This window comes from Camellia sinensis, chromosome 2, assembly GCF_055761805.1.
Source record: "Camellia sinensis isolate YWXY chromosome 2, ASM5576180v1, whole genome shotgun sequence".
Classification (NCBI taxonomy): domain Eukaryota; kingdom Viridiplantae; phylum Streptophyta; class Magnoliopsida; order Ericales; family Theaceae; genus Camellia; species Camellia sinensis.
This window is the reverse complement of record NC_138962.1, coordinates 68,380,319-68,407,776: the sequence shown is the minus strand read 5'-3', so window position 1 is coordinate 68,407,776 and position 27,458 is coordinate 68,380,319. Positions and strand designations below refer to the sequence as shown.

At 36.4% G+C, this 27,458-nt stretch overlaps 1 protein-coding gene across 3 annotated transcripts; it reads right to left on the bottom strand.

Moving 5' to 3' along the window:
* Nucleotides 1–17,033: 17,033 nt before the first annotated feature.
* On the bottom strand, nt 17,034–21,726 carry LOC114307544 (protein argonaute 4). Of its 3 annotated transcripts, none has more exons than XR_014361055.1 (5): nt 21,526–21,726; nt 19,974–20,087; nt 19,723–19,888; nt 19,096–19,159; nt 17,034–17,279 (listed from the first exon to the last, which is right to left on the bottom strand). XR_014361055.1 is itself a non-coding variant. In XM_028252936.2 (4 exons), exons 2-4 carry the CDS (start codon nt 19,983–19,985, stop codon nt 17,206–17,208), a joined length of 252 nt encoding a protein of 83 aa, XP_028108737.2. In that variant the 5' UTR covers nt 19,986–20,087; nt 21,526–21,665; the 3' UTR covers nt 17,034–17,205. The 3 variants fall into 3 exon arrangements, 1 of the variants encoding a protein (XP_028108737.2); XR_003645152.2 differs by having other exon boundaries at nt 19,096–19,163; nt 21,526–21,674; XM_028252936.2 differs by lacking the exon at nt 19,096–19,159 and having other exon boundaries at nt 21,526–21,665.
* Between the last annotated feature and the right edge of the window lie 5,732 nt (nt 21,727–27,458).

Below are 27,458 nucleotides of genomic sequence, written 5' to 3'. Positions count from 1 at the left end.
AGAGGCACAAAATTATGACAAAAATTTGAATTTCAAATTCAAATTTGGAATTAAATTCCTGCAATAATTTTTTGAAAAAATTCAAAAGAATTTCGTCAAAAAAATAAATATTAGAACCGATCCGACCCACAACCCATACCCTTGCCCGGTACGGCCAGCGGCGGCGCATGCACGTATGTAGTGGTTTGGGCTAAGGTTCTATTTGTCCATAACTCATCTCTTCTACAAACTTAGGGTGCCTCTTGGGGCCCAACCCAAGTGTTGTAGTCTAGAGCTTATATACATACACAAGCTCTCTTAAAATTTCAATGTGGGACAACCCATTTCAAGAAAACCCACATTTAAATCTTTCAATGTCCAATTCCACAAACCCAAAAACGACGTCAACTTCTCATTCACTCAGAAATGATTTTGATGAACCGTCTTCACCGTGTGACTTACCACGCAGCAAGGAACACATCACCTCTTCGAACCCACCTCAAAAGAAGTTTGGGGCCTACTCAATTTTGGGCTCAAAGTTGGCCCAAAATAAGCCTAATAAAACCAATTTTCCAACAATCCCCCACATGAATGGAATTTGACGGAGAGAAAATGCAACAACATGATCAAATTACAGAGAGTACATAAATTGGAAATATTCTGCAAAGGATAGATAGCTTTTGGCTTTGAACCTTCCCTTGTGAGACACTATCGGATTTACTAGCTAACTAGTGAACATGATGTCTTGAACTGTTCAGCCGTTTGTGTAAATCAAGACAATAGAACTTACACAGTATATCCCCAAACATAGTTTAGTTCTCATTATTGTGTTCATTTTGGCCCTGAACAACCTGGTCTTTCATGAGTGCTCTAGAGAATTGTAACCCTTCACAAATCTTATAGAACCGGCCCAGTTCACACTCATATAGGTGATTCTTATGAAGAGTATCCTGCCATACTCTACTAGGTATTCCTAGATATAAGAATCATTAAAGTATTACTTAACCTAAAACGCTGCAGCTACTACAAGAAAAGTGGTATAAAACACGGAACCTTTTACGACAGCATGTATACCGTCACAAAAAGTGGTCTTTTGTGACGGCATATGAAGTCATCTCAAATAATGTTTTCTACGACAGCAGTTTCCCCGTCGCTAATAAGCACACAACAAAAAGTCACTTAAATACGGAAGTATTCGCGACGGCATTGTGTACCGTCACAAAAATATTTTTTTGAGACGGGTGAAATTTACCGTCGCAAATAGTGGACATTTGTGACGGGAATTCTCTGTCGCAAAAAGAACCCTTATTAAAACAGCATTGTTTTATAAATGGATTTGATCATTTGTGACGGTTTTTCCACGCCGTCGTAAATAGTACTAAAAATTTCATCTCCCTCTTTCAGCCGAAATGGCGCTCGATCAAATTCCCTAAAATCCCCAAAATCCCTAACACCATTCTCCCTCAAAACCCCCAATATCCCTAAATCCCCAAAATTCCTAAATCGAGTTCGTGTATCACAATCACAGAGACAAATTCGAGTTGCCAAAGCGACGACGATCTCTCTCTATCTCTCGACAAGCGACGACGGTGACGGCTAACGGTGTTCGAGTTCACCGACGATCACAGCGACGACGGCGAGTGTTCACCAACGATCTCTCTCTCGACGAGCGACGACGGCTAGTGGTGGTGCGGTGACGGCGTATTACGATCTCTCTCTCTCTCGCACGAGCTCAGTCAGTATGCTTTCTCTCTCTCTCTCTCACACACACATACACACACACAAATATCCTTGTGATGCACAAAATACCAGGTGTTTGATGATAGTCATCAGAGACACTAGCCTTGTGTCCCCACTTGATTGGGACACAGGACATAGTTTGGCTTGGTTTGGTTGGCTGATAATCTTAAGTCACTCTGATCAACCTTCATCATGGGTAGCTACTTATGTACGTAGTGTATAAAAGTTCATGTTTGTCATATAAATGGAGAAGCTATCTTATCTGATTTTCTTTTACCTTTTGTTTCACATTTTACTGTCAAGTGTTCATGTTTGTGATAGTTTTTGCTCTTTGTGCTGAAAAGGGGTTGCTAGAGAACATGGACAAGGATAGAATCAAAAGGCTCGTAAGGTTGAAACCTCCAACTGAAGTCTGAAGCGGAATCTCCTAACCCCCTCTTATCTATTGAAAGAGGACAGTTGGGTTAAGGCTATGTATCATTTTTGCATCTCATGGTTGGTGTATTCTGAAACTCCATGAACTTTTCTGTTCCTATGTATGATTTTCTGGTGTTTAGAAATAGTTGTTGCAATGCTCTTTTGTGTGTATTTCTCACTTCAGAACTTGAATTTGGGTTGATTCTCTATTTTAATGTATGTTTCTATGAAATATCGTGACCGTATTGTTTAAGATTTTGGACTCTATGAATTGGGATGTTTCTTCTGTATTTAAACCACTTTCGTTGTAACCCTAACATCCATGACTTCCTAGAATGGAGTAGAATATTTGTAGTACTAGTTAGAGGCTGCAGCTATTGCCAAAGCATGGGAGGTCCAAAACAAGTGCTTTGACTAGTTGTGCAGCACAACTGATTGAAGCACTGGTTGTAATAACCTCTCTTGCTTCAGCTATAGTCATGGCTTTATTTAGAGCAAACTCTTAATACACAAGCCATCCAAACCATTTATAGAGATATCTAGAAGGCCTAAGCATAACTCCCTGTGGAAATATGTTCTGTCTCGCATAGAATTGTCTGCATGACTTTTTACTTTTTGAAAGAACAATCTTATTTCTCAACAACCTCAAAGTTGGTACAGGAAGGTTGCACTTTAGACATTATTTTACTAGATTGTAGAACTCTAGGTAGGTAAGTTATTGAAATTTTGTGGTATTTCTCATGGTCATATCAAATCACATAGGTGAATCAACAATGGTAAGTTATTGCTATAGACATCAGACCCATCAATACTGGTTTCTTGGAGTTCTTGATATAGTAGGTATATTGATCATGTAAGATATTGGTTTCTTGGAGTTCTTGATATAATAGGTATATTGATCATATAAGATATTAGAGTGGAGTTTTTGTTCTTTGTTGTACTTCATAAATATTTCTCTTATCAAACAAATCAAAATTGTTGTAATATGGTTCTAGGGAGGAACCATATTCATGTCAAGCATTGACACTTCTCAAACACTTCTAGAAACACCTCAAAAACATAAATTATAAGTTACACCAAACAAGTCTTATATGTCACTTGTTTTATTTTTTTTCTACGATACATAAGGGTATCAAAAAATTAATGGGGTATATGTTAATTTTTTTTGGGGTCTAATTTGGTTGAAAGAAAGAATATAGTTTTATGAATTATGAATAAATATTGGTAGAAGAAATTCTTGATAGTCTGACAAAGATTTCAAAACTATTAAAAAGAAGAAAAAAAAAGGGGGGGGGGGGACAATCTGACTTGTTCTTTATTGGGTTGCAAGAATAAAATGTGTTAGCCTAGTAGGTGATCTAAGATCATTAATTTTGCCAACTTTGTACGGTGAGGATTTTTATTATAGTTGCGGTGAAAGATTGACTATATGACTAATTATGACTAATTTTGCCATTCTTTCTTTATCTGCCTCCTTCATAATCCTATATCATTATGACCCTTACATTTGTTGTAATTATATTTTTTTCTAAGGCATATTTGTTTTGCATGTGAGATGTGTATCTCCCAGTAAGTTTGCCTGAAGCAAATTAATGGTGGGAAACACTTATGCATGTGGAAAATGACTGGCATTTAAATATATTTATATATATTATTGAGAAGATTACAAAAGAAGTGAAGTGTGCATTTGAGGGAAGTACAGATGATGGATAAGAGTTGGGTTGATTTTTCAAATAGGATGTTGAGGGAGTACATTAATGGGATTGATCAATTCCTTGTGTTTGGCCACACCAATAGGGTTGAAGGTTCAATGATTAGTTGTCCATGTAAAAAATGTGAGAATCGATACCATCTTGTACGAGAGGGTGTACGAGAGTATCTGATTTTGAATGGTTTTTTAAAAAAGTACAAACATTGGATTAATCATGGGGAATATTACGTATCTTTGCATGGTAATCGAGAGAATGAAACATTGGCTAATTTAGGACATTGGGGACGATATGGTTGGAATAATACAAGGGGCTATGGGAAATCAACATGCCGGTACAAGTGTTGAGGGTAATGAACCACAGGGGTCTGATCCCCATGCATATGAACCCCAGCTCAGTCCAAATGTAAAGACTGCAAAGTATTTCAAACTTCTTCAAGATACACAAAGTGAATTGTATTCGGGTTGTCAAAAGTTCACATCTTTGTCATTCATTGTTCGACTTCTACATCTGAAGGTGCTTAATCAGTGGACAGACAATTTTGTTGACATGTTACTTGAGTTATTGAATGAGGCCTTCCCGTTGAGTGTGAAACTCCCGGACTCATATTATAAAGCTCAAAAGGTTACAACAGATTTGGGCTTCACGTATGAGACGTGGGATGCATATCCCAACAGTTGCATGCTGTTTTGAAACGAGGACGCCAATCTTGATAAATGTGTCATATGCAACAGTTCAAGATGGAAATCAAATGGTGATGGTGGTTCAAATGGTCCTAACAACGGTGGCAAACGAATAGCTGCAAAATAAATGAGGTATTTTCCTTTAAAGCCAAGGTTGCAAAGGTTGTTTATGTCATCCAAGACAGCTAAATTAATGAGATGGCATGCAGAGGAACGAACTGATGACGATATCTTTAGGCATCCTGTAGACTCCTTTACATGGAAAGATCTTGACCGTTGGAATATTGACTTTAGTAATGATTGCCGAAGTGTAAGGCTTGGCTTAGCATCTAATGGTTTTAACCCATTTAGAACGATGAACATAGTTCATAGCACTTGGCCTGTTGTACTCATTCCATACAACTTGCCGTCATGGATGTGCATGAAGCAACCATTTCTAATTTTATCTGTGCTTATTGACGGCCCGAAAGGACCTGATGACAAGATTGATGTGTATATGCAACCGTTGATTGAGGAGTTGAAAGAACTATGGAATGACGGTGTCTCCATATTTGATGCATCAACAAATCAAATGTTTCAAATGCATGCATCTTTACTGTGGACAATTAGTGATTTTTCTGCATATGCAAACTTGTCAAGATGGAGCACTAAAGGCAAATATGCATGTCCTTGTTGCAATAGGGAAACTACATCGTATTGGTTGAAGCATAGTAGGAAACAATCATACTTGGGTCATCGCAAATTTTTACCTAGTGGCCATAAATTCTGAAAGGACAAAGTATCATTTGATGGTAGTCGGGAAGTCAGATTTAAACCAAAATTATTGTCTAGAACTGAGATGCTGCTACAATTAGAATCTGAGGGTATTTTAACCCAATACAAGAGGGATGACCTTAAGGAGAGGCATAGGAAACAAGTAGAGAAGGAAAAAGCTGGACATCGCACCCATAGTTGGAAGAAAAAGAGTATCTTTTATGAACTGCCATATTGAGAGCACAATCTAATAAGACACAAACTCGATGTGATACATATAGAGAAGAATGTTTGTGACAATGTGTTGTGGACAATATTAGGGGATGTAGGAAAATCGAAGGATGGTGTTAATGCTCGGCGTGATTTACAAGAAATGAATATTAGAAAACCCCTACATTTGCAGTTAAGAGGGTCGAATAAAGCTTATTTACCACCAGCACAATTCACGATGACCAAGGATGAGAAAGATTTGTTCTTGAAAGTATTGAAGGAAGTTAGAGTTCTCGACGGGTATTCATCCAATATATCGCGTCGCGTGCGCTTACATGATAGAAGTATTAGCGATCGTAAGAGCCACGATAGTCATATTCTAAAGCAACAACTAATTCAATTGGCTATTCGAAGATTGTTACCGAAGAATGTAACTGAACCTTTTATTGAATTAAGCAATTTCTTTAGACAATTATGTTCCAAAGTGAATCGTGCGACGGATTTGCAATATATTCAAGATCGTATCGCCTTAACACTTTGTCATCTAGAGAAAATATTTCCTCCTACTTTTTTTGATATAATGGAGCACTTGCCTATACATCTAGCTGACGAAGCATTATTGGGTGGAGCGATTCAGTTTCAATGGATGTATCTAATTGAGAGGTATCTTCTTACTTTGAAGCAATATGTACGTAATAGAGCTCATCCATAATGTTCAATTACTAAAGGATATCTTATGGAAGAATGCATGAATTTTTGTACACAATATCTCAATGATGTCGAAACCAAATCTAATCGACCCGTGAGGAACTACAGTTGTGATGATAATCTGGGTTGCCCTGTTGATGAAAGCACAAGCTTTTATCTTGATAATACTTCTTGGGTACAAACTCATCGGTATGTCTTATTCAATACAAGCGCGGTTCAACCATTCATAAAGTAAGTTATGTCACTCACTCAATATTTTATTATGCTTCATTGAATTTTGAACCAATTTTTTTTTTTTTTTTGATAAAATTTCAATCTACACAGCAAACACCTTGAAGTACTTAAAGTCAAAATGCCTTGTGTTGACGATCATCAGCTTCAGCGTGAACATTTTGAAACTTTTCACATTTGGTTCAAGGAACATGTATGTATTTAAATCTACAGATTCTATTTACCTATGTCGAACTACATTTTAAATTTTACATTTTTTTTTTAAATAGGTTCAAACTTTACGAAGGACTAGTAATGTCACATTTTCTGAAGAGATTATTGTATTAGCAAATGGTCCTCATAACCTGGCAAGGAGGTTCAACGAGTATATAATGAATGGGTTTCGGTATCGAGTAAAGGCCATGGATGACCATCGAGCCACACAAAATTGTGGTGTAGCTTTGAAGGTAGATACCATAAGTTATGCTAGTCGGAAATACAAGAATCCTCATGTGGGGTCTGTGTACTATTATGGACAATTGACATATATTGTTGAGATTCGATATTCCAATGAGAAGAAGCATGTGTTGTTTAACTATGATTGGATTGACAACATTCACGGGAAGATACAAGATGTCTTCAATTTCACATTGGTCAACTTCAATCATTTGTTGTACCGAGATGATCGAATTATCAATGAACCTTTCATCTTGGCATCCCAAGCAGGGCAAGTTTTGTATGTTGCAGACCCGTTAGAACCAGACTGGCAAGTAGTGGTGAAGATGTCTCAAAGAGGTTTATTTGATATGAATTCGACTGATCCAGAAATCAAGCCATATATGAGCCAACAATTAGAAGAAAACATAATGCTCTGTGATGAAGAAGTTGGTTGGGTAAGGGAAGCCGCAGAAGGAGAAACACTTGATGTGGAAATAGATTGCTATTTAATAAACATCAGTAATTGAATTCAGGCCAATGTTGTAGTTAATGTTCAGTTTCTTAATTTACTTTATCTTTGTAATTGTATTAGTTCAATTAATTTCATATTATAGTTGATTCAAAACCATTCTCTATGTTTCTAATGTCAATTAATGTCACAGCACTTGCTGATTATTATGGCAGGGAAGAGGAAGCCTGATCATCCCTTATGCATGATGTCCGATGTGGTACGTAAGAGGACATCAGCGGCACCACGATCAGAGGAGGCTTCACATCGACCACTATCAGAGGAGCCATTAGTGCCACCACTACTTGACCAGCCACCGTAGCAACCACTATTAATGGCACCATCATTAGAGGAGGCATCACAACGAGCACCATTAGTGCCACCGCATTGACCACCATCAATGGCACCACAGCAGCTATCATCTACTCAGCCTCCATGCCTACCATTGGTGCATCCACCATCAGTGGCACCACCATTAGAGGAGGCATCACAACGAGCACCATCAGAGGGGCCATTAGTGCCACCGCATTGACCATCATCAGTGGCACCACAGCAGCTATCATCTACTCAGCCTCCACGCCTACCATCGGTGCGTCCACCATCAGTGGCATCACAGCAGCTATCATCCCGACTAAAGTCATCGGCTTATGAGCCATCCGCAGGTATATAAATTTGCTTTGATTTGTATGAAAATTATTTAAACATATATTTATTTGTTCTCATTACATATAACTTGTTTATTCTCATTGTATTTTTCAGACCCTTCGACTTTTTCACAGCCCACCTCAGGTATAAGAATTTGATTTGTATTGACATTTTTTAAATTTGCATTTGTTTATTATCATTGCATATTGTTTATTCTTATTGTATCTCGCAGGTCATGTCATCAACCTCGAGTAGGCGTGGTAGAGGATGTGCCAAGGGCATTAGGGAGTGGGGTACTGGTACAAAGTTGGACATACAATTTGATGAAAATTACTGTCCAATAAGGGATAACGTGTCTATGTTAACTACTCAACTTGGCATTATTGTGCGGAACGGTAACATTGTTCCTCTTACTTTTCTTGACTGGAACACTGCGCCTGATGATATTTTTTATGCTATTTGGAAGGATGTGAAGGTAAAAGTATATTTTTGTCCAAAAATTTAAATTCCAAAATCGTGTTATTATTATTTAAACTTTGAAATTGTGTTTTATAGGACAATTTGAATATATGTCCAGAGGAGTACAAGCTAATCTGCATGAAAAACTGCAACAACATATGGAAGGATCACAAGAATAAGATTAAGTCTAAGTATTTCAAGTCTAGAAGTTCTGATCCTAATCTGAAGGATGATGTTCCTTTGCACATTGTGCCAAGCCAGTTAGAAGAACTTGTGGAGTATTAGCGTACTTTCGATGCTGAGGTATACAAATAAGTTATATGTATGATATGTAAACATACAAATCATATTTATATACTTACATTTGTTGAACCTGTTATAGAAAATTGCAACAACACTACAAATCGGCGAGCTCACGGCATAGCTCATACCACAGGGCGTATTACTTTCGCTCAGATACGGCATGAGGTTTATATTTTATTGTTTTATTTTTGTATATAAATAAACATTGTATATTTGCAAATTGTTTGGATTCTAATTTTCATATTTCTAAAAAAATGTAGATGACCAATAAGGGGGAGTCTACTGATAAGATGAATGTTTGGCTTATGACACGTAGAGCAGATGACCCAGAGGTTATCCAGACCTTGGTAGTTTCCAAACACCTTTGATTGTATTTAAAGTTTATTTTTTATTTTTGTTTGTCAACCATCTTAATTTGGCATATACTTGTATGTCTTATTCAATATAGGATGAGTTTAATCGTCAACTCTCTATGCTACCTGAGGATTGTCGGACTTTGGAGGCTAGGAATGCCATTTTCCATGAGTTGATAGGTCATGACAGACATGGATATTGTCGCACATATGAGAGAACTATGCCTTGGAGAGCGGTGTATAAAGATGGTGCTGGGCCATCACAGTCAACACCCTAGCCATCGACTATTGTTCGGATCACCCAGCAGGTTCGTGCGGAGCTAAGGGATGAGTTGAGGGAGGAGCTGAGGGAGGAGATGCGAGCAGAGTTCTCTACACATTTACAGCAAATGAGAGCTGAAATGATGGCCTTTGTGTCACAGGGGGCGAGTGTAGATCCCAACAGACAGGTTCGATATAAATTAAATTGTTTGATAGTTAAATTTTCACACAACATCATGTATAAAATTCGAATATAATTAACACATTATGTATTGACTATCATAGGTTCCTGATGCATCGAGTGGCCACCGGGCATTTAGGAAATCTGTAGAATACGAGAATCTATATACACCACCATCAGAATATTAGGTATGAAATGTATCTTTGCATTCTAAGCTAAAATGTATCTTTACATTCTTTGCATTCTAAGCTAAGAGACTTGTGGGAGAAGATGGGACTCAAATCGGGTTCCCAGATTGGGAGTTAGAGCCGGATTTCACTTTAGGCAAACTAGTTCCTTAAAAAACTTGAATTCGAGATGTTGACGCCCCAAAATCACCAAACGGGGTCGGATTGGCACGAAACTGGGCACACACGACTACCTAGGCACGAGAGACTTGTGGGAGAAGACAGGGTTCGAATCGGGTTCCTGCTTTGCAAGTTAGAGTCGGATATCACTCTAGGCAAACTAGTTCCTTAAGAAACTTGAATTCGAGGTGTTGACGCCCCAAAATTACCAAACGGCGTCAGTTTAGCACGAAAGTTGGCACATACGACCGCCTAGGCACGAGAGACTTGTGGGAGAAGAAGGGGCTCGAATCGGGTTCCGGATTTGGGAGTTAGAGCGGGATTTCGGTCTAGGCAAACTAGTTCCTTAAGAAATTTGAATTCGAGGTGTTGGCGCCCCAAAATCACCAAACGAGGTCGGATTGGCACGAAACTTGGCACACACAACCACCTAGGCACGAGAGACTTGTGGGAGAAGACGAGGCTTGAATCGGGTTCCCGGTTTGGGAGTTAGAGTCGGATATCACTCTAGGCAAACTAGTTCCTTAAGAAACTTGAATTCGAGGTGTTGACGCCCAAAAATCACCAAACGACGTCGGTTTAGCATGAAACTTGGCACACGCGACCGCCTAGGCATGAAAGACTTATGGGAGAAGACGGGGCTCGAATTGGGTTCCCGATTTGGGAGTTAGAGCCGGATTTCGGACTAGACAAATTAGTTCCTTAAGAAACTTGAATTCGAGGTGTTGACACCCCAAAATCACCAAACGGGATCGGATTGGCGCGAAACTTGGCACACATGACCGCCTAGGCATGAGAGACTTTGGGAGAAGATGGGGCTCAAATCGGGTTCCCGATTTGTGAGTTAGAGTTGGATATCACTCTAGGTAAACTAGTTCCTTAAGAAACTTGAATTCGAGGTGTTGACGCCCCCAAATCACCAAACGGCGCCGGTTTAGCACAGAACTTGGTACACACGACTGCCTAGACACGAGAGACTTATGGAAGAAGACAAGGCTCAAATTAGGTTCCCGATTTGGGAGTTAGAGGTGGATTTTGGTCTAGGCAAACTAGTTTCAGAAACTTGAATTCGAGGTGTTGACGTCCCAGAATCACCAAACGAGGTCGGATTGGCACGAAACTTGGTACACATGACCACCTAGGCATCAGAGACTTGTGGGAGAAGATGGGGCTTGAATCGGGTTCCCAGTTTGGGAGTTAGAGTCGGATATCACTCTAGGCAAACTAGTTCCTTAAGAAACTTGAATTCGAGGTGTTGACGCCCAAAAATCACCAAACGGCATTGGTTTAGCACGAAACTTGGCACACACGACCGCCTAGACACGAGAGACTTATGGGAGAAGACAGGGCTCAAATCGGGTTCCCGGTTTAGGAGTTAGAGTCGAATTTCGGTCTAGGCAAACTAGTTTCTTAAGAAACTTGAATTCGAGGTGTTGATGGCCCAAAATCACCAAACGGGTCGGATTGGCACAAAACTTGGCACACACGACCGCCTAGACATGAGAGACGTGTGGGAGAAGATAGGGCTCGAATCGGGTTCCCAGTTTGGGAGTTAGGGTCGGATATCACTTTAGGCAAACTAGTTCATTAAGAATCTTGAATTCGAGGTGTTAACACCCCAAAATCACCAAACGGTGTCGGTTTAGCACGAAACTTGGCACACACAGCCTCCTAGGCACCAGAGATTTGTGGGAGAAGACAAGATTCCAATCGGGTTCCTGGTTTGGGAGTTAGAGCCGTATTTCGGTCTAGGCAAACTAGTTCCTTAAGAAATTTGAATTCGAGGTGTTGACACCCCAAAATCACCAAACGGGGTCGGATTGGCACGAAACTTGGCACACATGACCGCCTAGGCACGAGAAACTTGTGGGAGAAGACGGGGCTTGAATCGAGTTCCTGGTTTGGGAGTTAGAGTCAGATATCACTCTAGGCAAACTAGTTCCTTAAAAAACTTGAATTCGAGGTGTTGACACCCTAAAACCACCAAACGGTATCAGTTTAGCATGGCACTTGGCACACACGACAGCCTAGGCACGAGAGACTTGCGGGAGAAGACAGGACTCCAATCGGGTTCCCGGTTTGGGAGTTAGAGCCGTATTTCGGTCTAGGCAACCTAATTCCTTAAGAAATTTGAATTCGAGGTGTTGACGCCCCAAAATCACCAAACGGTGTTGGTTTAGCACGAAGCTTGGCGCGCACGACCGCCTAGGCACGAGAGACTTGTGTGAGAAGACGGGATTCCAATCGGGTTCTCGGTTTAGGAGTTAGAGCCATATTTCAGTCTAGGCAAACTAGTTCCTTAAGAAACTTGAATTCGAGGTGTTGACGCCCCAAAATCACCAAACGACGTCGGTTTAGCACGAAACTTGGCATACACGACCGCCTAGGCACGAGAGACTTGTGGGAGAAGATGGGGCTCGAATCGAGTTCCCGATTTGGGAGTTAGAGTCAGATATCACTCTATGCAAAATTATTTACTTAACTACCTTTGTAATTATATAGTAATTAATCTTTTATGTTTTTTGTAAATAAAATATTAACACATAATTATATTGTCATTAATTATTATTATTATTTTTTTTCAGATATTTCCTAAGTAGCAGTTTGCTTCTTGTGGAATGCAGGCGTGTGAAGATTGCGACTAACTTTTGTTTTTGTAACCCACGGAAGAATCATGACGAAAACTTTTATTTTTGATTTACGTTATTTAGATTTGTGAACAACATTATGTATGTATTATGCAACATTATGTGGTGGGATAATTTTGCTGATGTGTTGTTATGAATAGAAGAATATTTTAATTATGGATAAATTTTTATTTATGTACTGCAATTTTTATATTATTATGTAATGATCGGTTTCTTTTTTAGTTATTTTTAATTTAATACTGGTAATTTTCAAATTTTTAATAATTTTATTTTTTTTTTTTTTTTTTGAGACGGCACCACACCGTCTCAAAAAAAATTAGAACTAGGTTTTTAGCGACGGTAGTATAGCTGTCGCAAAAGATATTGGCATAAATTAGTTAAAACAAAAGACCTTTAGCGACGGTATTCCTTACCATCGCAAATAATATTTTTAGAGACAGCATGTTTGCAATCTCAAATAACCATTTAGCGACAGTATTTTTGCCGTCGCAAATAACCCTTTTGCGACGGCAACACAATGCCGTCTCAAAAAATTCAGATTTCCATGCATTAATGCCGATAACATTTTGTCGTCACCAAAAAAGAGACGACGGCGTTATACCGTCGCTAAAACCCTTTAGCAACCCCCTTTGTTGCGACCCCCCACTTGCCATCACTAAAAGCCAGTTGCTGTCGCAAAAAAGCTTTTGAGACGGCGTTTTGGGTATTTGCGACGGCATTTTGCCGTCGCAAAAAAGTAATTTTTTTTATAGTGAGACATCACTATTTCATCATAGAAATTGGTAGAAGTTAGACTCCCCAATGATTCTTCTGAGTCATACACAACTCGGTTGTCCCTTTGAACCTAGATCTTGAGATCTTCAGTCAACTAGGTTGGGTTGCCATTGTGGTAACTCTTATTTAATAGGCCTAAGTCCCATTCCCCTCGATGAATTCTCAACTAGCTCCCTTGCTAACCCTTTGGTTAGTGGATCCGCTATGTTGTCTTTAGATTTCACATATTCAATGGAAATAATTCCATTAGAGAGTAGTTGTCTCATAGTGTTATGTCGACGACGAATGTGACGTGACTTACCGTTATACATATAACTCTGTGCTCTACCAATTGCTAATTGACTATCACAATGTATGCAAATAGCAGGCACCAATTTTGGCTATATTGGAATATCTTCAAGGAAGTGGCGAAGCCATTCTGCTTCTTCCCCAGCTTTATCTAAAGCTATGAATTCTGATTCCATAGTAGACCTAGCAATGCAAGTCTGTTTGGAAGATTTCCAAGATACAGCCGCCCACCAAGAGTAAAGACATACCCACTGGTGGACTTTGAGTCTCTAATATTCGATATCCAGTTTGCATCACAGTAACCTTCAAGTACTGCTGGATATCTAGTATAATTCAACCCAATGTTACGAGTAAATCGGAGATATCTTAGAACCCTTATAATTGCTTTCGAGTGTTCTACTCCTGGATTACTCGTATATATACTTAATTTACTTACTGCATAAGCTATTTCTGGGCGAGTGCAGTTCATCAAGTACATTAAGCTTCCAATAATTTGGGCATACTCTAATTGAGAAATACTTTCCTGTATATTCTTAGATGGAAACAAATTAACATCTACAGGTGTTCTAGCAAGATGATCATCATCTTTGCTGAATTTGTCAAGTATTTTCTCAACGTAATGAGATTGTGACAAAGCATATCCATCTGATGTTTTGGTAATTTTCATACCGATAATTACATCAGCAATGCCCATGTCCTTCATGTCAAAATGTTTATTCAACATTTTCTTGGTAGTTTTAATCATGTCAGTATTACTACCTATGATGAGCATATCATCTACATAAAGACATACAATGACATAACCTTTGTCTGTGTTTTTAATATAAACACATTTGTCACACTCATTAATTTTAAATCCATTTGACATCATTGCCTTATCAAATTTCTCATGCCATTGCTTTGGAACTTGTTTTAAACCATATAATGATTTAACCAATTTACACACTTTCTTTTCTTTTCCTGGAACAGAAAAACCTTCTGGTTGTTTCATGTAAATTTCTTCATCTAACTCACCATTTAAGAAAGCAGTTTTCACATCCATTTGATGAATTTTTAGATTGTATAGAGATGCAATGACAATTAGCATTCTAATGGATGTTATTCTAGTAACCGGTGAGTATGTGTTAAAGTAATCAAGACCTTCCTTTTATCTATATCCTTTGACCACAAGTCTTGCCTTGTATTTGTCAATTGATCCATCCGCTTTCATTTTTGTTTTGAAAATCCACTTGTACCCAAGAGGTTTACAACCTAGTAGCAAATCCACCAATTCCCAAGTGTGATTTTGCAAGATGGATTCAACTTCGCTGTTTATAGCTTCTTTCCATAAAGGAGCCTCAGGACTGGACATAGCTTCTTTAAAAGTTAAAGGTTCATTTTCTAACAAAAATGTTAGAAAATCTGGACCAAACGATTTCAAGGTTCTAGCACGTTTACTACGCCTAGGTTCCTCTTTCTCAATTTGATCTAACTCTTGTTCTTGTTCTTGTTCTTGATCTTGACTAGTAATAGTATCAAATGATCTTTTATTAGTACTAGTCTCTTATCCAGTCTTATTTGGAAATACATGTTCAAAGAATGATGCATTTCGAGACTCAATAATAGTATTTACATGCATTTCGGTATGTTCTGATTTATAAACCAAAAACCGATATGCACTACTATTCTTGGTATAACCAATGAAAATGCAATCAACTGTTTTAGGACCTATCTTAGTCTTTTTAGGATTAGGAATAGCCACTTTAGCCAAACACCCCCACACTTTTAAGTATTTGTAGGATGGTACTCTTCCATGCCACATTTCATAAGGTGTTTGATTCACTTTCTTTCAGGGTACTTTATTTAAAATATAGTTTGCAGAAAGTGTTGCTTCCCCCCACAAGTTCTGAGGTAATCCATAACTTATTAACATGGCATTCATCATTTCTTTTAAAGTCCTACTTTTCCTTTCAGCAATTCCATTTTGTTGAGGTGAGTAAGGAGCGGTGGTTTGATGAATTATTCCATGTTCTTTCCAAAATTCACCGAAAGGTGATTCATATTCACCACCTCTATCACTTCTAAGTTTCTTGATTTTCTTACTAAGTTGATTTTCAACTTCATTCTTATATTGAATGAAAGTTTCCAAAGCTTCATCCTTGGTTCGAATTAAATAAACATAACTATATCTAGTATAGTCATCTATAAAAGTGATAAAATATTTTTTCCCACCTCTAGTTTGAATTGATTTAAAATCACAAATGTCACTATGAATTAATTCAAGTGGTTCCGTACTTCTTTCAATTGAATGAAAAGGAGTTTTGGATAATTTTGCCTCAATGCAAATTTCACATTTATGATTTGAATCAATGTCAAATTTAGGTAAATATTCCATATTAATTAATCTACGCAAAGATCCATAATTAACATGTCCAAGTCTACCATGCCATAAATTTGAAAGTAAGCAGAAGATGTATTTTTATTAATAATTGAGGATACAATGGTCATTACATTCATCTTGAAAAGGCCATCAGACATGTAACATTTTCCTACACACATCCCATTCTTACACTACACACATCCCATTCTTACACTACAAGAAATATTGGTCGCCAAAAGCCCCATTTTTGGTCGCCGAAACAAATTGGCGACTAATTTTTTTTGTCGCCAAAGTCGTCGCCTATACTCTATCGGCGATAGTATTGGCGACTAAACTATTTTGGTCACTGAAAGTGAACGTTTTGGCTACTAAATTTTGGTTAGTCGGCAAAGGTTATCTTTTGGCGACTAAAATATTAATCACCAAAAGTGAACATTTGGCTACGAAACTTTGAGTACTCAGGAAATGGGACATTTTGGCGACTAAAAATTTTCAGCGACTAAAACTTTTAGTCGTAGATAAGTTTTAATCACAACATTACTACATTTAGGGACTAAAGAATTTAGTCGCCAAAAAAATTATTTTTCATTTTATTTTATTTTTTGCTACTAACCATTTGGTCGCCGAAAGTCTTCATTTATTTTTGGCTACTAAATATTTAGTCACCACAAAAAATTATTTTTCGTCTCGCTTTTGACTACTAAACTATTTAGTCGCCTAAAGTCTCATATAGTTTTGGCTACTAAATTTCTAGTCACCAAAAATCTTTGGGTTCTTTCTGGCTACCAAATATTTAGTCGCTAAAAATATTTATTTCCCCTTTTGGCTACCAATTGGTTAGTCACTAACAAATTCACTTTTTTTTTTTGCTACTAAACATTTAGTTGCCAAAAACTTTATTTAGTGTTTTTTTTTATTATAATTAATTTCTCCACAGCCTGTATTTATTTCGTGCAACCTGCACCCTGTATATAAACAAAATAATACATATATCTATTTCTATTTTGTTTCAACAATACAAAAATTTGATCTTTTAACATCAAATCCTATATAAATCAAATACAATCCAACCCAAAATAATAATTACATACAAACACAGAATCATACAAAAAAGATGTCCTTTGTACACAAAATTCTACATCAAATGTCATTTACAGAATATTTTTAAGGTGTAAACATGATAGGAAAATTAAATTTATTTACTAAAACACTTGCTTAATTTAAAAATGAAGTCATTGATCTAAAGTCTTCTCATCCTTCAAGCTTGCTTCATATAGTTTGGTACCTTTCTTTCTGAAAACACCAACTGCAAAATAATAATCAACCTCCCAATCAGCGGAAGCATTTAGCAAATAAGTATAGATAATTAAGCAAACCAAAAACTCAAGGGATTCAACATTGCCTTAATAACCATGGATTGCTATAGCACATAATCGAGATCCACTATTATAAAATATGATCACTAACTTAAATTTAGTCTAAATGGCAAAAGTTAGAAAGGTCACCTAAGATAGTTTTTGGTTCACTAGATGAAATAGAATGAAATAATCATTACATCAAAATATTTATTCTCATATTTGGTTGACAAACAAAAATAGTGAAAAATACGTTGTAAATAGAACATCATATACCAATGTAATGGAATGATCATTCCATAAGGAAGATTAAGGAATAATCATTCTATCTCATCCCAATGAACTGAATAGAGTATAAATAGAATGCATATTGAAATGGTAGCTTAAGGTGCTTGCAAGGAAGCAAAAAATAAAATAAAAAATTGAGTAAGTGAAACTAGTTTACTTCGAAGTATCACCAATTTATTAAAGCCTGATCATGGCCAATATACTGGCTTAGTCCTTGCCCCCACTTTTGCATCACTTTCTCAAAATCAAAACAAAGTTGGACAAAAAAAAAAAAAAACAATTCCCTACCATGAACAAGAAAGAATATGTTTTGGTTAAGCATATTATCAAACATGTAATGAGAAATCTACATCCAATAAAAAAAACGTAGAAATCAAAATTTAGGAATTTTTTTTATAGAAAAAAAAAAAGAAGGTAATAGTAAGCATCAATTTGACTAGAACCAACAAATGTTTCTTCCGTTTATTCGAGGGTTCATATAAAACAAATGTGATTTATGAACAAATTCAGAAAGTGTTTATTCTGTTTATAGGTTATTCAATTCTCTAAGCTCTAATATGATTTATGAGTTGCATTCATCATAGACAAACAAATGTGTCACTTTTATCAACAAAGTTAACAAGAATAATAAGATGTTTTGTAGTAATTTTTTTTCCTTTGTGATCTTGTAGTTTACAAATTCTTGAGTCTTAGTAAAATGACTAATTAATCTAATGTATATTTCTATAATTAACTACCTCATTAATAAAGTATATATATATATATGAAAAATTTTAAAACACATGCCCCTAAAAAAACAAGGTATCCCTTTTTGTAACTTTACCATAATGATTCGTAATATAACCATTAAAAATCGTGAATTTACTCACTTAAAAAATTTGTAACTTTTTAACACTCATAACATAATTGGTTCACAATATCACTACAATAATTCTTAACTAGTATTGTTTTGTATACGCCAAAAAAATTCATAACTACATCACAAAAATTCGTAAAAAACACCAAAAAAATTGGTTACTTTTTATGACATGGAGGTATGTATAGTAGTTGGACCATATATATATATAACTAGATCATTCATGGTATTTTTTGTTTGGTTTCAATAAAAAAAAAAAATTTTAAAAAACCATAGGAGCACCAAACAGGGTCAACTTCAATGAATAACATGTTGTAAAAGCATATAATAGTTTTATTGGGAACATATAGAAGCAATAAACAATTAAGACATACTTCAATAATAAATAATAATAAAATCCAAAAATTAAATATTGATCAAGAACAAGAATTATAGTATGAGCACACTAGATCTTATTTTTCAATTCTATATCCAATCGAAGAAAAGGGTTTTGTGGAACCCAACCAGGTCTTCTTATGTATACATACATGTGCAAATTCAATACATCCCATAAAGAATATCCAAAAATCAACATCCACACATCAATTCGCACCTAGAAAATCAAAGGAAAAAAAAATACTCACAATCTGATTCTCGAATTGTTTCTTCTCTCTATTTCACTTGAGATTGGTTGATGATTTTTAGAGGCTTCCTATCAAAACAAAACTAATAAGTATATAGATGTATTTATATGTATATAAATCGAGTGATATAGATAGAGAGAGAATTACCTTCAACTTGTATCGAAGCCCTAGCACTGTGATTACTCATAGTCCATAATGACAGAAATTAGGAACCTGACTTGTAGTAGGTTTCTATCTCTAATCTAGGTGTGCGATATTTTCGCACCGAACTTTTTGGGTTTTTCAATATAATGTTTTTTTTATGGGTTCAATATAACTTCTTTTTTTTTTTTTTTGTATATATTATCCCAACAATAACATTTTTTAAATGCCATTAATCCTTAATTTGTGTAATTTTATAAAAGGTTATTAAAAATTACAATTCAATGCTATAAATATCTAAAGTTAGTGCCTCAAGTCATTTAATCACAAAATGCTATAAATGCTCCATAATTAATAATATTTTAATAAAAAATGCTATGAAAATATGTTATTAAAAGTACTATTTGTTGTAGTGGCTGGTAAAAAAAAAAAGAAAAAAAAGAAAAAGAAAAAGTGTGATAAAGGTATAAATCAAATCAAACAAACCATATAGATTAGAGTTCTTCCTTTCTGGAAGCAGACAGCGAAGAAATTGAGGAGCCCCAGGAAGTCTGGATTGTATATCTTCAATCATTTTTTCCACTCTAACAAGAGGTGGGGCCCGCCTATTTTGTGGACTCTCTTCAAATACATCGAACAGAGCATCAATTTGCTACAAAAACAAAACAAAAAAGATTTGTATTTTAAATCATATAGTACTGAACCTAAGTTAAGCTAGCATAAATGACAGGACATACAATTCCCTTCATGTCTCCACATTTAATCAAATCCCTAACAAGGCCATGGATATCGCAGCGAGCTGAAAAGTTCACGACAGCCTAGCGATCGATCTTTGTTGGGTCCACGAGTTTCTACACCAGCAAAGAAAAAATTTGTAAGAACACAAAATTAAGGTTGAACTGTGCCAAGTTTTAAGAAAAATAAATAAATAAATTAGAGAGCCATGCAGAACCCAACGCCGTTGATCTAAATGAACCCAAAGCCATTGGTTTGGAGAGAACAATGAAGCCATTGATCTAAATGCCAACTTCAATGAAGAGATCTATGGCTTCATTGAAGTGTAAATTAAAAGCCCCTGTTCTGCACAAAATCTTATAATCTGTCTCCCTAAAAATTCAGGAGAAAAAAAAGAAGAAAGAAAGAGAGAAATAATAAGATAGCTGACCAAAAATAACAGCTGTATCAGTTCTCTTTAAGAGATCTATGGCTTCATTACACTTCAATGAAGCCATTAATTTACACTTTAATGAGCGTAAGAGTTGTAGGCTGAGATGGTTCAACCAATTGGACCCAAGGATCAACAGAAAAGCTTTTAGTGAAGAGGAAGAAGAGAGACTAATGGCTGCTCATAGGCTGTATGGAAACAAGTGGGCCATGATTGCCAGGCTTTTCCCAGGAAGAACTAACAATGCAGTGAAGAACCATTGGCATGTTATTTTATCATCTAAAATTGCACCTAATAACAGCTCATGAACAGGTAATTAAAAAAAAAAATTGAAATTCAATCTCATGAGCATTGTACCTAATAACAGCTCATGAAACTAAAAAAAAAATGAATTCAATCTCAAACTGAAATTGCACCTAATAAGAGCTCATGAACAGGTAATTGAAAAAAATAATTAAATTCAATCTGGGCACTACCAAACCTCATAAACAGATGTTAAACACATGAGCATTGTCCAGTTTCATTTGAACATTTCGTCAAACACATGGTGAGCAATAGGGTCAGAAGACAACAACAAATACAAGCATGGATGAAACAAGCCAAGTTAGAGCAGTAGGTAGAGAAAAACAAAGAAGCAAGAGCACTAGTTAGAAAAAAAAACAAAGAGCAAAGCGAAACACCAACTACACCCTAAAACCTCTCACCGCTGCCAAGTTAAACACTAGATCATTCACCGCAAAGACCACATCCTTGCACTTATATTTGACCCACAAAGCAATCTGAACCAAAGACTCCCATCTAACTTGAATTCCATTAAACTTGAGGTCATTACGAGCCTTCCAAATTGACCAAACCATGGCCTCCACATCTTCTTTTCCCGCTTCCCAAATTTAAACCCAAACCCCCAGTGTGACAAATTTGAAAAAGATTATGGTGTAACCCAGCGAACATTCCACCATTCTAGTAATTCAACCTATATCCTCCATATCCAAGGACAATGAATGAACAGATGCCTTAACCTTAATATGGGTCGATTTGGGGTTGGGTTTGCGTGAAGGTATGCAAACTGAAGAAAACCCCTCGAGGCTGAAATTAGGGGAATAGAGACTATAGAGAGGACATACCTGGGGTAATGCTCCAATGGTGAACTGAAGGTGGTGCTCATGTGCGATGGCGGTGATGCTCCGTTAACGATTGAGACAAGCCGGAGGAGAGCAGAAGCGTGAGAGAGGAAGAGAGAGTCACAGAGTGACAGATGGACAGAGATATATACGAGAGTTAGAGCGTGTGGGAGTGTATTTCTTAAACCTAGTTTATTTTCTTTCCCGACTAACTTCTTTGGTCGCCAATAATAAATGACGGCCTTTCCTCCGACGAAATATTTAGTAGCCAATTAATTTTCTCTCCAAAATCTGAAGTCTAATTTTTAAAATTCTTAATTATAATTGCCAACTAAAATTTAGTTGCTAAAAGTAAATTAAATACCGACTAAATTATTTTTAGTCGCCTATGGGGTAATTTTAAGTTCATTGGCGACTAAAATATTTTTTAGTCGCTGAAAATTAATTTTTGGCGACTAAACTTTTGGTCGCAAAAGATAAAAAGTAAATTTTTATTTTTCATTTGGCGACTAAATAATTTTCATAGCCAAAACTAACTATGCAGCGACTACAATATTTTTTAGTCATCAATTGTGGCATTTTTAGTGACTAAAATATTTTTTAGTAGCCAATTGTTGCATTTTTACCGACTAAATTTTTTTTAGTCGCCAATAATCAATATACCCCGACTAAAAAAAATTAGTAGCTAAATCTTCTACTTTTGCCAACTAATATAATTTTTAGTCGCCAATTTCATAACTTTTGGCTACTAAATTTTTTTTAGTAGCCAAATTTAGTCACCAAAAGTGTAATTTCCTGTAGTGTTAGTAAGTACAAATTTATCACTCTCAAACACTAGCTTAAACCCATTCTTACTCAACAAAGATCCAGAAACAATATTCTTACGAATGTCTAGTACATGCAGCACACTGTTGAGAGTGAGTTCATTTCCAGATGTCATCTTCATAACAATCTTCCCTTGTCCTTCAACTTTGGAAGTTGAGGAGTTGCCCATAAAAAGTTGTTCATCGTTGTCCATTATAGAATAAGATGTGAACATCTTTTTGTCGGCACAAATGTGGTGAGTAGCACCAGTGTCCACCCACCATTCTTTAGGATTTCCAACAAGATTTGCCTCGGAAACAACTGCAGAAAGATTGATGTCATCTACACCATTGGAAATATTGTCCACTTCGGTCATATGGGCTTGAGCAGGCTTCTTGCTTGTTCTTCTTTTGCTTTTGCCTTTGCTACGGTAATCTTTGGCCCGATGTCCCTCTTTGTCACAGATGTAACACTTGCCCTTAAACTTGTACTTTTTAATTTCCCCTCCTTTAGAGCCTTGTGATGAACTTTCTCCAGAAACCTTCCGTTTCTTTGCTTTTGGAGCATGTTCCACCACATTTACCTTAGACTCTATAGGATGCTTATTGGCCCACTTTTCAGAATTGCAATTGTCTTCCTCAATCCTCAAACGCACAATTAATTATTCTAAAGACATTTCTTTGTGCTTGTGTTTGAGATAGTTCTTGAATTCCTTCCAGCCTTGTGGTAATTTCTCAATTAAGGTTGTAACTTGGAATGATTCATTAAGAGACATGCCCTCTGCGTAAATGTCATGCAAAATGAGTTAGAGATCTTGAACTTGGCTGATCACAGTCTTAGAATCAACCATTACAAAGTCTAGGGATTTGCCAACCACAAATTGCTTTGAGCCGGCATCTTCCGTTTTGTACTTTTTCTCCAAAGACTCCCAAAGTCCCTTTGCTGTCTTGATAGGACTGTAGACGTTGTATAATGTGTTGTCAAGTCCATTCAAGATGTAGTTCCGACAAAGGAAATCAGCATGTTTCCAGACATCAACCGCAACAACCACTTGCCGATCAGTTTCATTCTCTTTCAAAATAGGAGCATTCTCATGGAGAAAACGAGCCAGGTTCAGAGTTGTAAGATAGAACAACACTTTCTGTTGCCATCTTTTAAAATCAGTTCCAAAGAACTTCTTTGGCTTCTCACCATAATTTACCAGTATTGTCACAACAGGAGAGGGGGTTAACGCAATTGCAGCCACCACACTAGTACTTGTTTGGGCATTAGTTTCAGTAGCCATGAATTCTAAATTATAAAACAAAATTATAATTAGAATTTGTATTACACAGAAAATTAATCCAAATTCACAGAATTAAATTCAGTAAAAATAAAAGAAACAAGAATGTAACTTTTATTTTTCAATTAATTTGGGAATAAAATAAAATTTTATTTAACCAAATTAATTCCACACAGAAATTAAATTTCTGTAACACTTCAATAATTAAAAAAATAAATTTATTTTTAATTAATGAACACTCATAAATTATTTAAGAAAACCAAAATTAATTTCTGACAGACTTCACAAATAACTATTCTGAATTGTTAATGACACAAGTATATTACTACTAGTTGTCAAAGAAAATAGACAGTATATTACTACTATCTGTTAAACAGTATATTACTACTATTTGTTTTCTAACCAGAATATTATTTTGTAAAATCACAGAAAATAATTTCTGTAAAAAGAAGAAAGAAGAAAGGAAATAAACGAAAACTCTGTAAACAGAATAATTTGAATCTGTCTTAAGATTGTTGGAACAATCTTCTGTGTAAATAAAATAAATTGAAACAAAACCAAACAAATAAATAAATAGCGTACCGAATTTATTTATCATACCGAATTAAAAATTTAAAGACCAAGTCAAGTATGTGACACTCTGTCCTTAAAACAGATTCGCCCCGCTACGGTGCTTACGGTAAAGTGGCGTCTATTTCTTTGGATACAATGATCTTCACAAATTTGTAGTAGCACTCCAAACAAATTTGTTCGGCGAATTAAAACCTTGTGTTCTATACTCTCTTTAATTTCCTCTAAAACTAGAATGAAGAATAAATAATGCAAAAGAGAAAATTAGACAACAAAATGTAATTTTCAAACTATTTTTGGATCATCCAAGATTGTTGGAAAGTGGCTGGTATTTATAGCCAAATAACTCTGTTCGAACAGGTACATATTTTGAATGAACAGGTATGCACTGTTTTGAACAGATACAGATTCAAAATTTGAACAAATCTTGACACAGATTAATCTATAAACTACTGGGAACTACTGGGCAGTTTTTGGCAGTTATAAACCTGTCAAAACCAGTTCAAATCTGTTCAAAAATAAACCTGTTGTAGAATCAAATGAACATGTGTGAAACTCTTTCAACAGATATCATTCAAAATTCAAACAGATCTGCAACTAAACTGTCCAGATTTTGAATATGTCTGGACAGTTATGAATCTGTCCGGATTTGAACAGAATAAAAAATTGTTTGGACTGAAAAATCTGTTGTGGAATTTGGTTCAGAAAAGAGGCATAAAATTATGGACAAAAATTTGAATTTCAAATTCAAATTTGGAATTAAATTCCCGCAATAATTTTTTGAAAAAATTCAAAAGAATTTTGTCCAAAAAATAAATATTAGAATCGACCCGACCCACTAGCCATACATGGGTCCGCCACGCGCGTGTGTGGTGGTTTGGGCTAAGGTTTCATTTGTCCATAACTCCTCTCTTCTACAAACTTGGGGTGCCCCTTGGGGCCCAACCCAAGTGTCCCAAGTGTTGTAGTCTAAAGCTTATATACATACACAAACTCTCTTAAAGTTTCAATGTGGGGCAACCCACATTTAAATCTTTCAATGTCCAATTCCACGAACCCGAAAACGACGCCAACTTCTCATTCACTCATAAATGGTTTTGACGAACTTTCTTCACCGTGTGACTTACCACGCGGCAAAGAACACATCACCTCTTCGAACCCACCCCAAAAGACGTTTGGGGCCCACTCACTTTTGGGCTCAAAGTTGGCCCAAAATAAGCCTAATAAAACCAATTTTCTAACAGATGAGCCACTCCGAAATCCACCAAAGCTTCAGGCCCAAATTTTTCGAAACTCACCGAAGAACAACTCTCTCTTTTATATTGAATGAAACAAACAATTCTTTGATGTATACTTCTCAAACCATGAGTTAAATTCAATCAAGCATCAAAGAAACTAGCAAAGAAGCTCTAGATGAAAACCCTAATACCCAAGAAGAAGATCTAGAAGTTGTACCTTAGAAACTGATTTAATAACAGCTTTATAGCAAGTAGAACCGCGATCACCTTTCGAGCGTAGGAATGGCCGCTCGAGCGGTGTGACTAAAACACGTGTTTCTAAAATAGTTCCTTCGCTCAAGCGATGGAAAGCTCACTCGAGCATAAAATCTCAACTCCCAATTCTTTTGCAAATGAGTGAAACTTCTGAGAGGATTGCATCTTCGCTCGAGCACAAAATCGACCGCTCAAGCGGACAAACAACTTCGACTACATTTTTATTTTTTGCTTTGAGGGCGCTACCCGGACCCGCTATAGGGCAAACATGATAGGATTAAGCTCACAAACTCCTCTCCATATGCACAATTCGAGTTGAATTTGCATCTAAATACTCATAATCTCACTAAAATAAAAGATCGAATAAAATTACAACTGAAAAGAGTTTTGTTCAAACGGGATTGCCAAGTACAAAAACCTAACATATAATAAATAAACTTAATCTATATATCAATAGAGAGATCCATATATCAACAGATCATTTGAAAGACAATATATATATATATATATATATTATTCCAATATGTTATAAAGATCATTTGAACCCATTGTGTTCATCACATTTCAAGCAAGCTATTTATTTTCCTCAACAGTTGTTAGGTCAGGTAAGATGAATTTACCCATCAGCAGATGATATATGTTACCCAAAAGACAACCTAAGAGGGGGGGTGAATTAGGTTTTTATAATTAAAATTAATAATACCCTAATAAAAATTATGACTAGCACAAAAGATAAATATAATTAATGAAATAAAAATAATTAAAACAAGTGTCTTAACTACTATGTTAGTTAATGATTTTAGCACAGTAAAAATGTGAAATATAGCTATGGCAATTTAAAATAAAATAAAGAGATAAGGGAGAGAGAGAGAGGCAAACAAATTTATAGTAGTTCGGCTTCAATTCGGCCTACGTCCACTCCTCAAGTTTCACTTGAGATTTTTCACAATACTCTAGCTTCACAGGGTGCTAGCAACCTTTTCACAGATGGAGTAATCCTCCACAGATTTTACACTGACTTTCTAAGTCAAGAACACTAAGTGTACTACACTCTTACAAGGTTGAAAAGAATGTATTTTTGCTTTCACAGAAAGCTACAAGAATTATCTCTCAAAGATAGATATAAAAATGAAGCTCTGGTTTTTCTGTAAACCTCACACAAGGAAGATGGGTTTAAAGCTATAAGGCCCAGTGTATAATTTCTGAGAATAGATGTGAGTGATTATAGATCAAAGAATATTTTTAGGTTTTTGTAACTTGTTTACTGTACGAGCAAGAAATAATCTTCTCGTATAATCCTGTTGATCAAGTCCGCGCTCCTCCAAACGTCGTCACTTTACTCCCTGAGAACACAAACGTGAGCTAGTCAGCGGATGTGTGCCGGATACCTCTCCGATGCCTAAGTCAACAAAATAGACAAATAGACAAAAGTTCTGTGTATTCGGGAATCAAAGTTGTGTTACCTCTCCATAGGTGATGTTATGAGCATTTATAGGTTCCGTGTGGCGCAATCCTAGTTGGACTCTTATTCCTCCATGCAGAATCCTCCTAAGAATCACACTCCTGAAAGATAATGCTTATCCTTCAACACCCCCCTCATTGCTTAAGCCAAGTGAGATGGTCCCAGCTCGGTGGCATACCCAAACGACCGGGCTAGTATTTCCATGGCAAAGTGACAATGTAACCGAGCTAGCAATACCCATGTTACATTTATCCTGGCGCTTTACGGGTAACATGTACCTCGGCTTCGCCTGTAGACCATGCTATCCGTAGCGTACTTGGACCAA

What these genes read in the sequence shown, in the direction of transcription:
- LOC114307544 (XM_028252936.2), bottom strand. An exon ending in GAAGAACTCTAATCTATATG is followed by an intron (nt 17,280 to 19,722) that starts GTTTGTTTGATT and finishes ATTATTTTGCAG; the next exon opens with TTGGTGTTTTCAGAAAGAAA.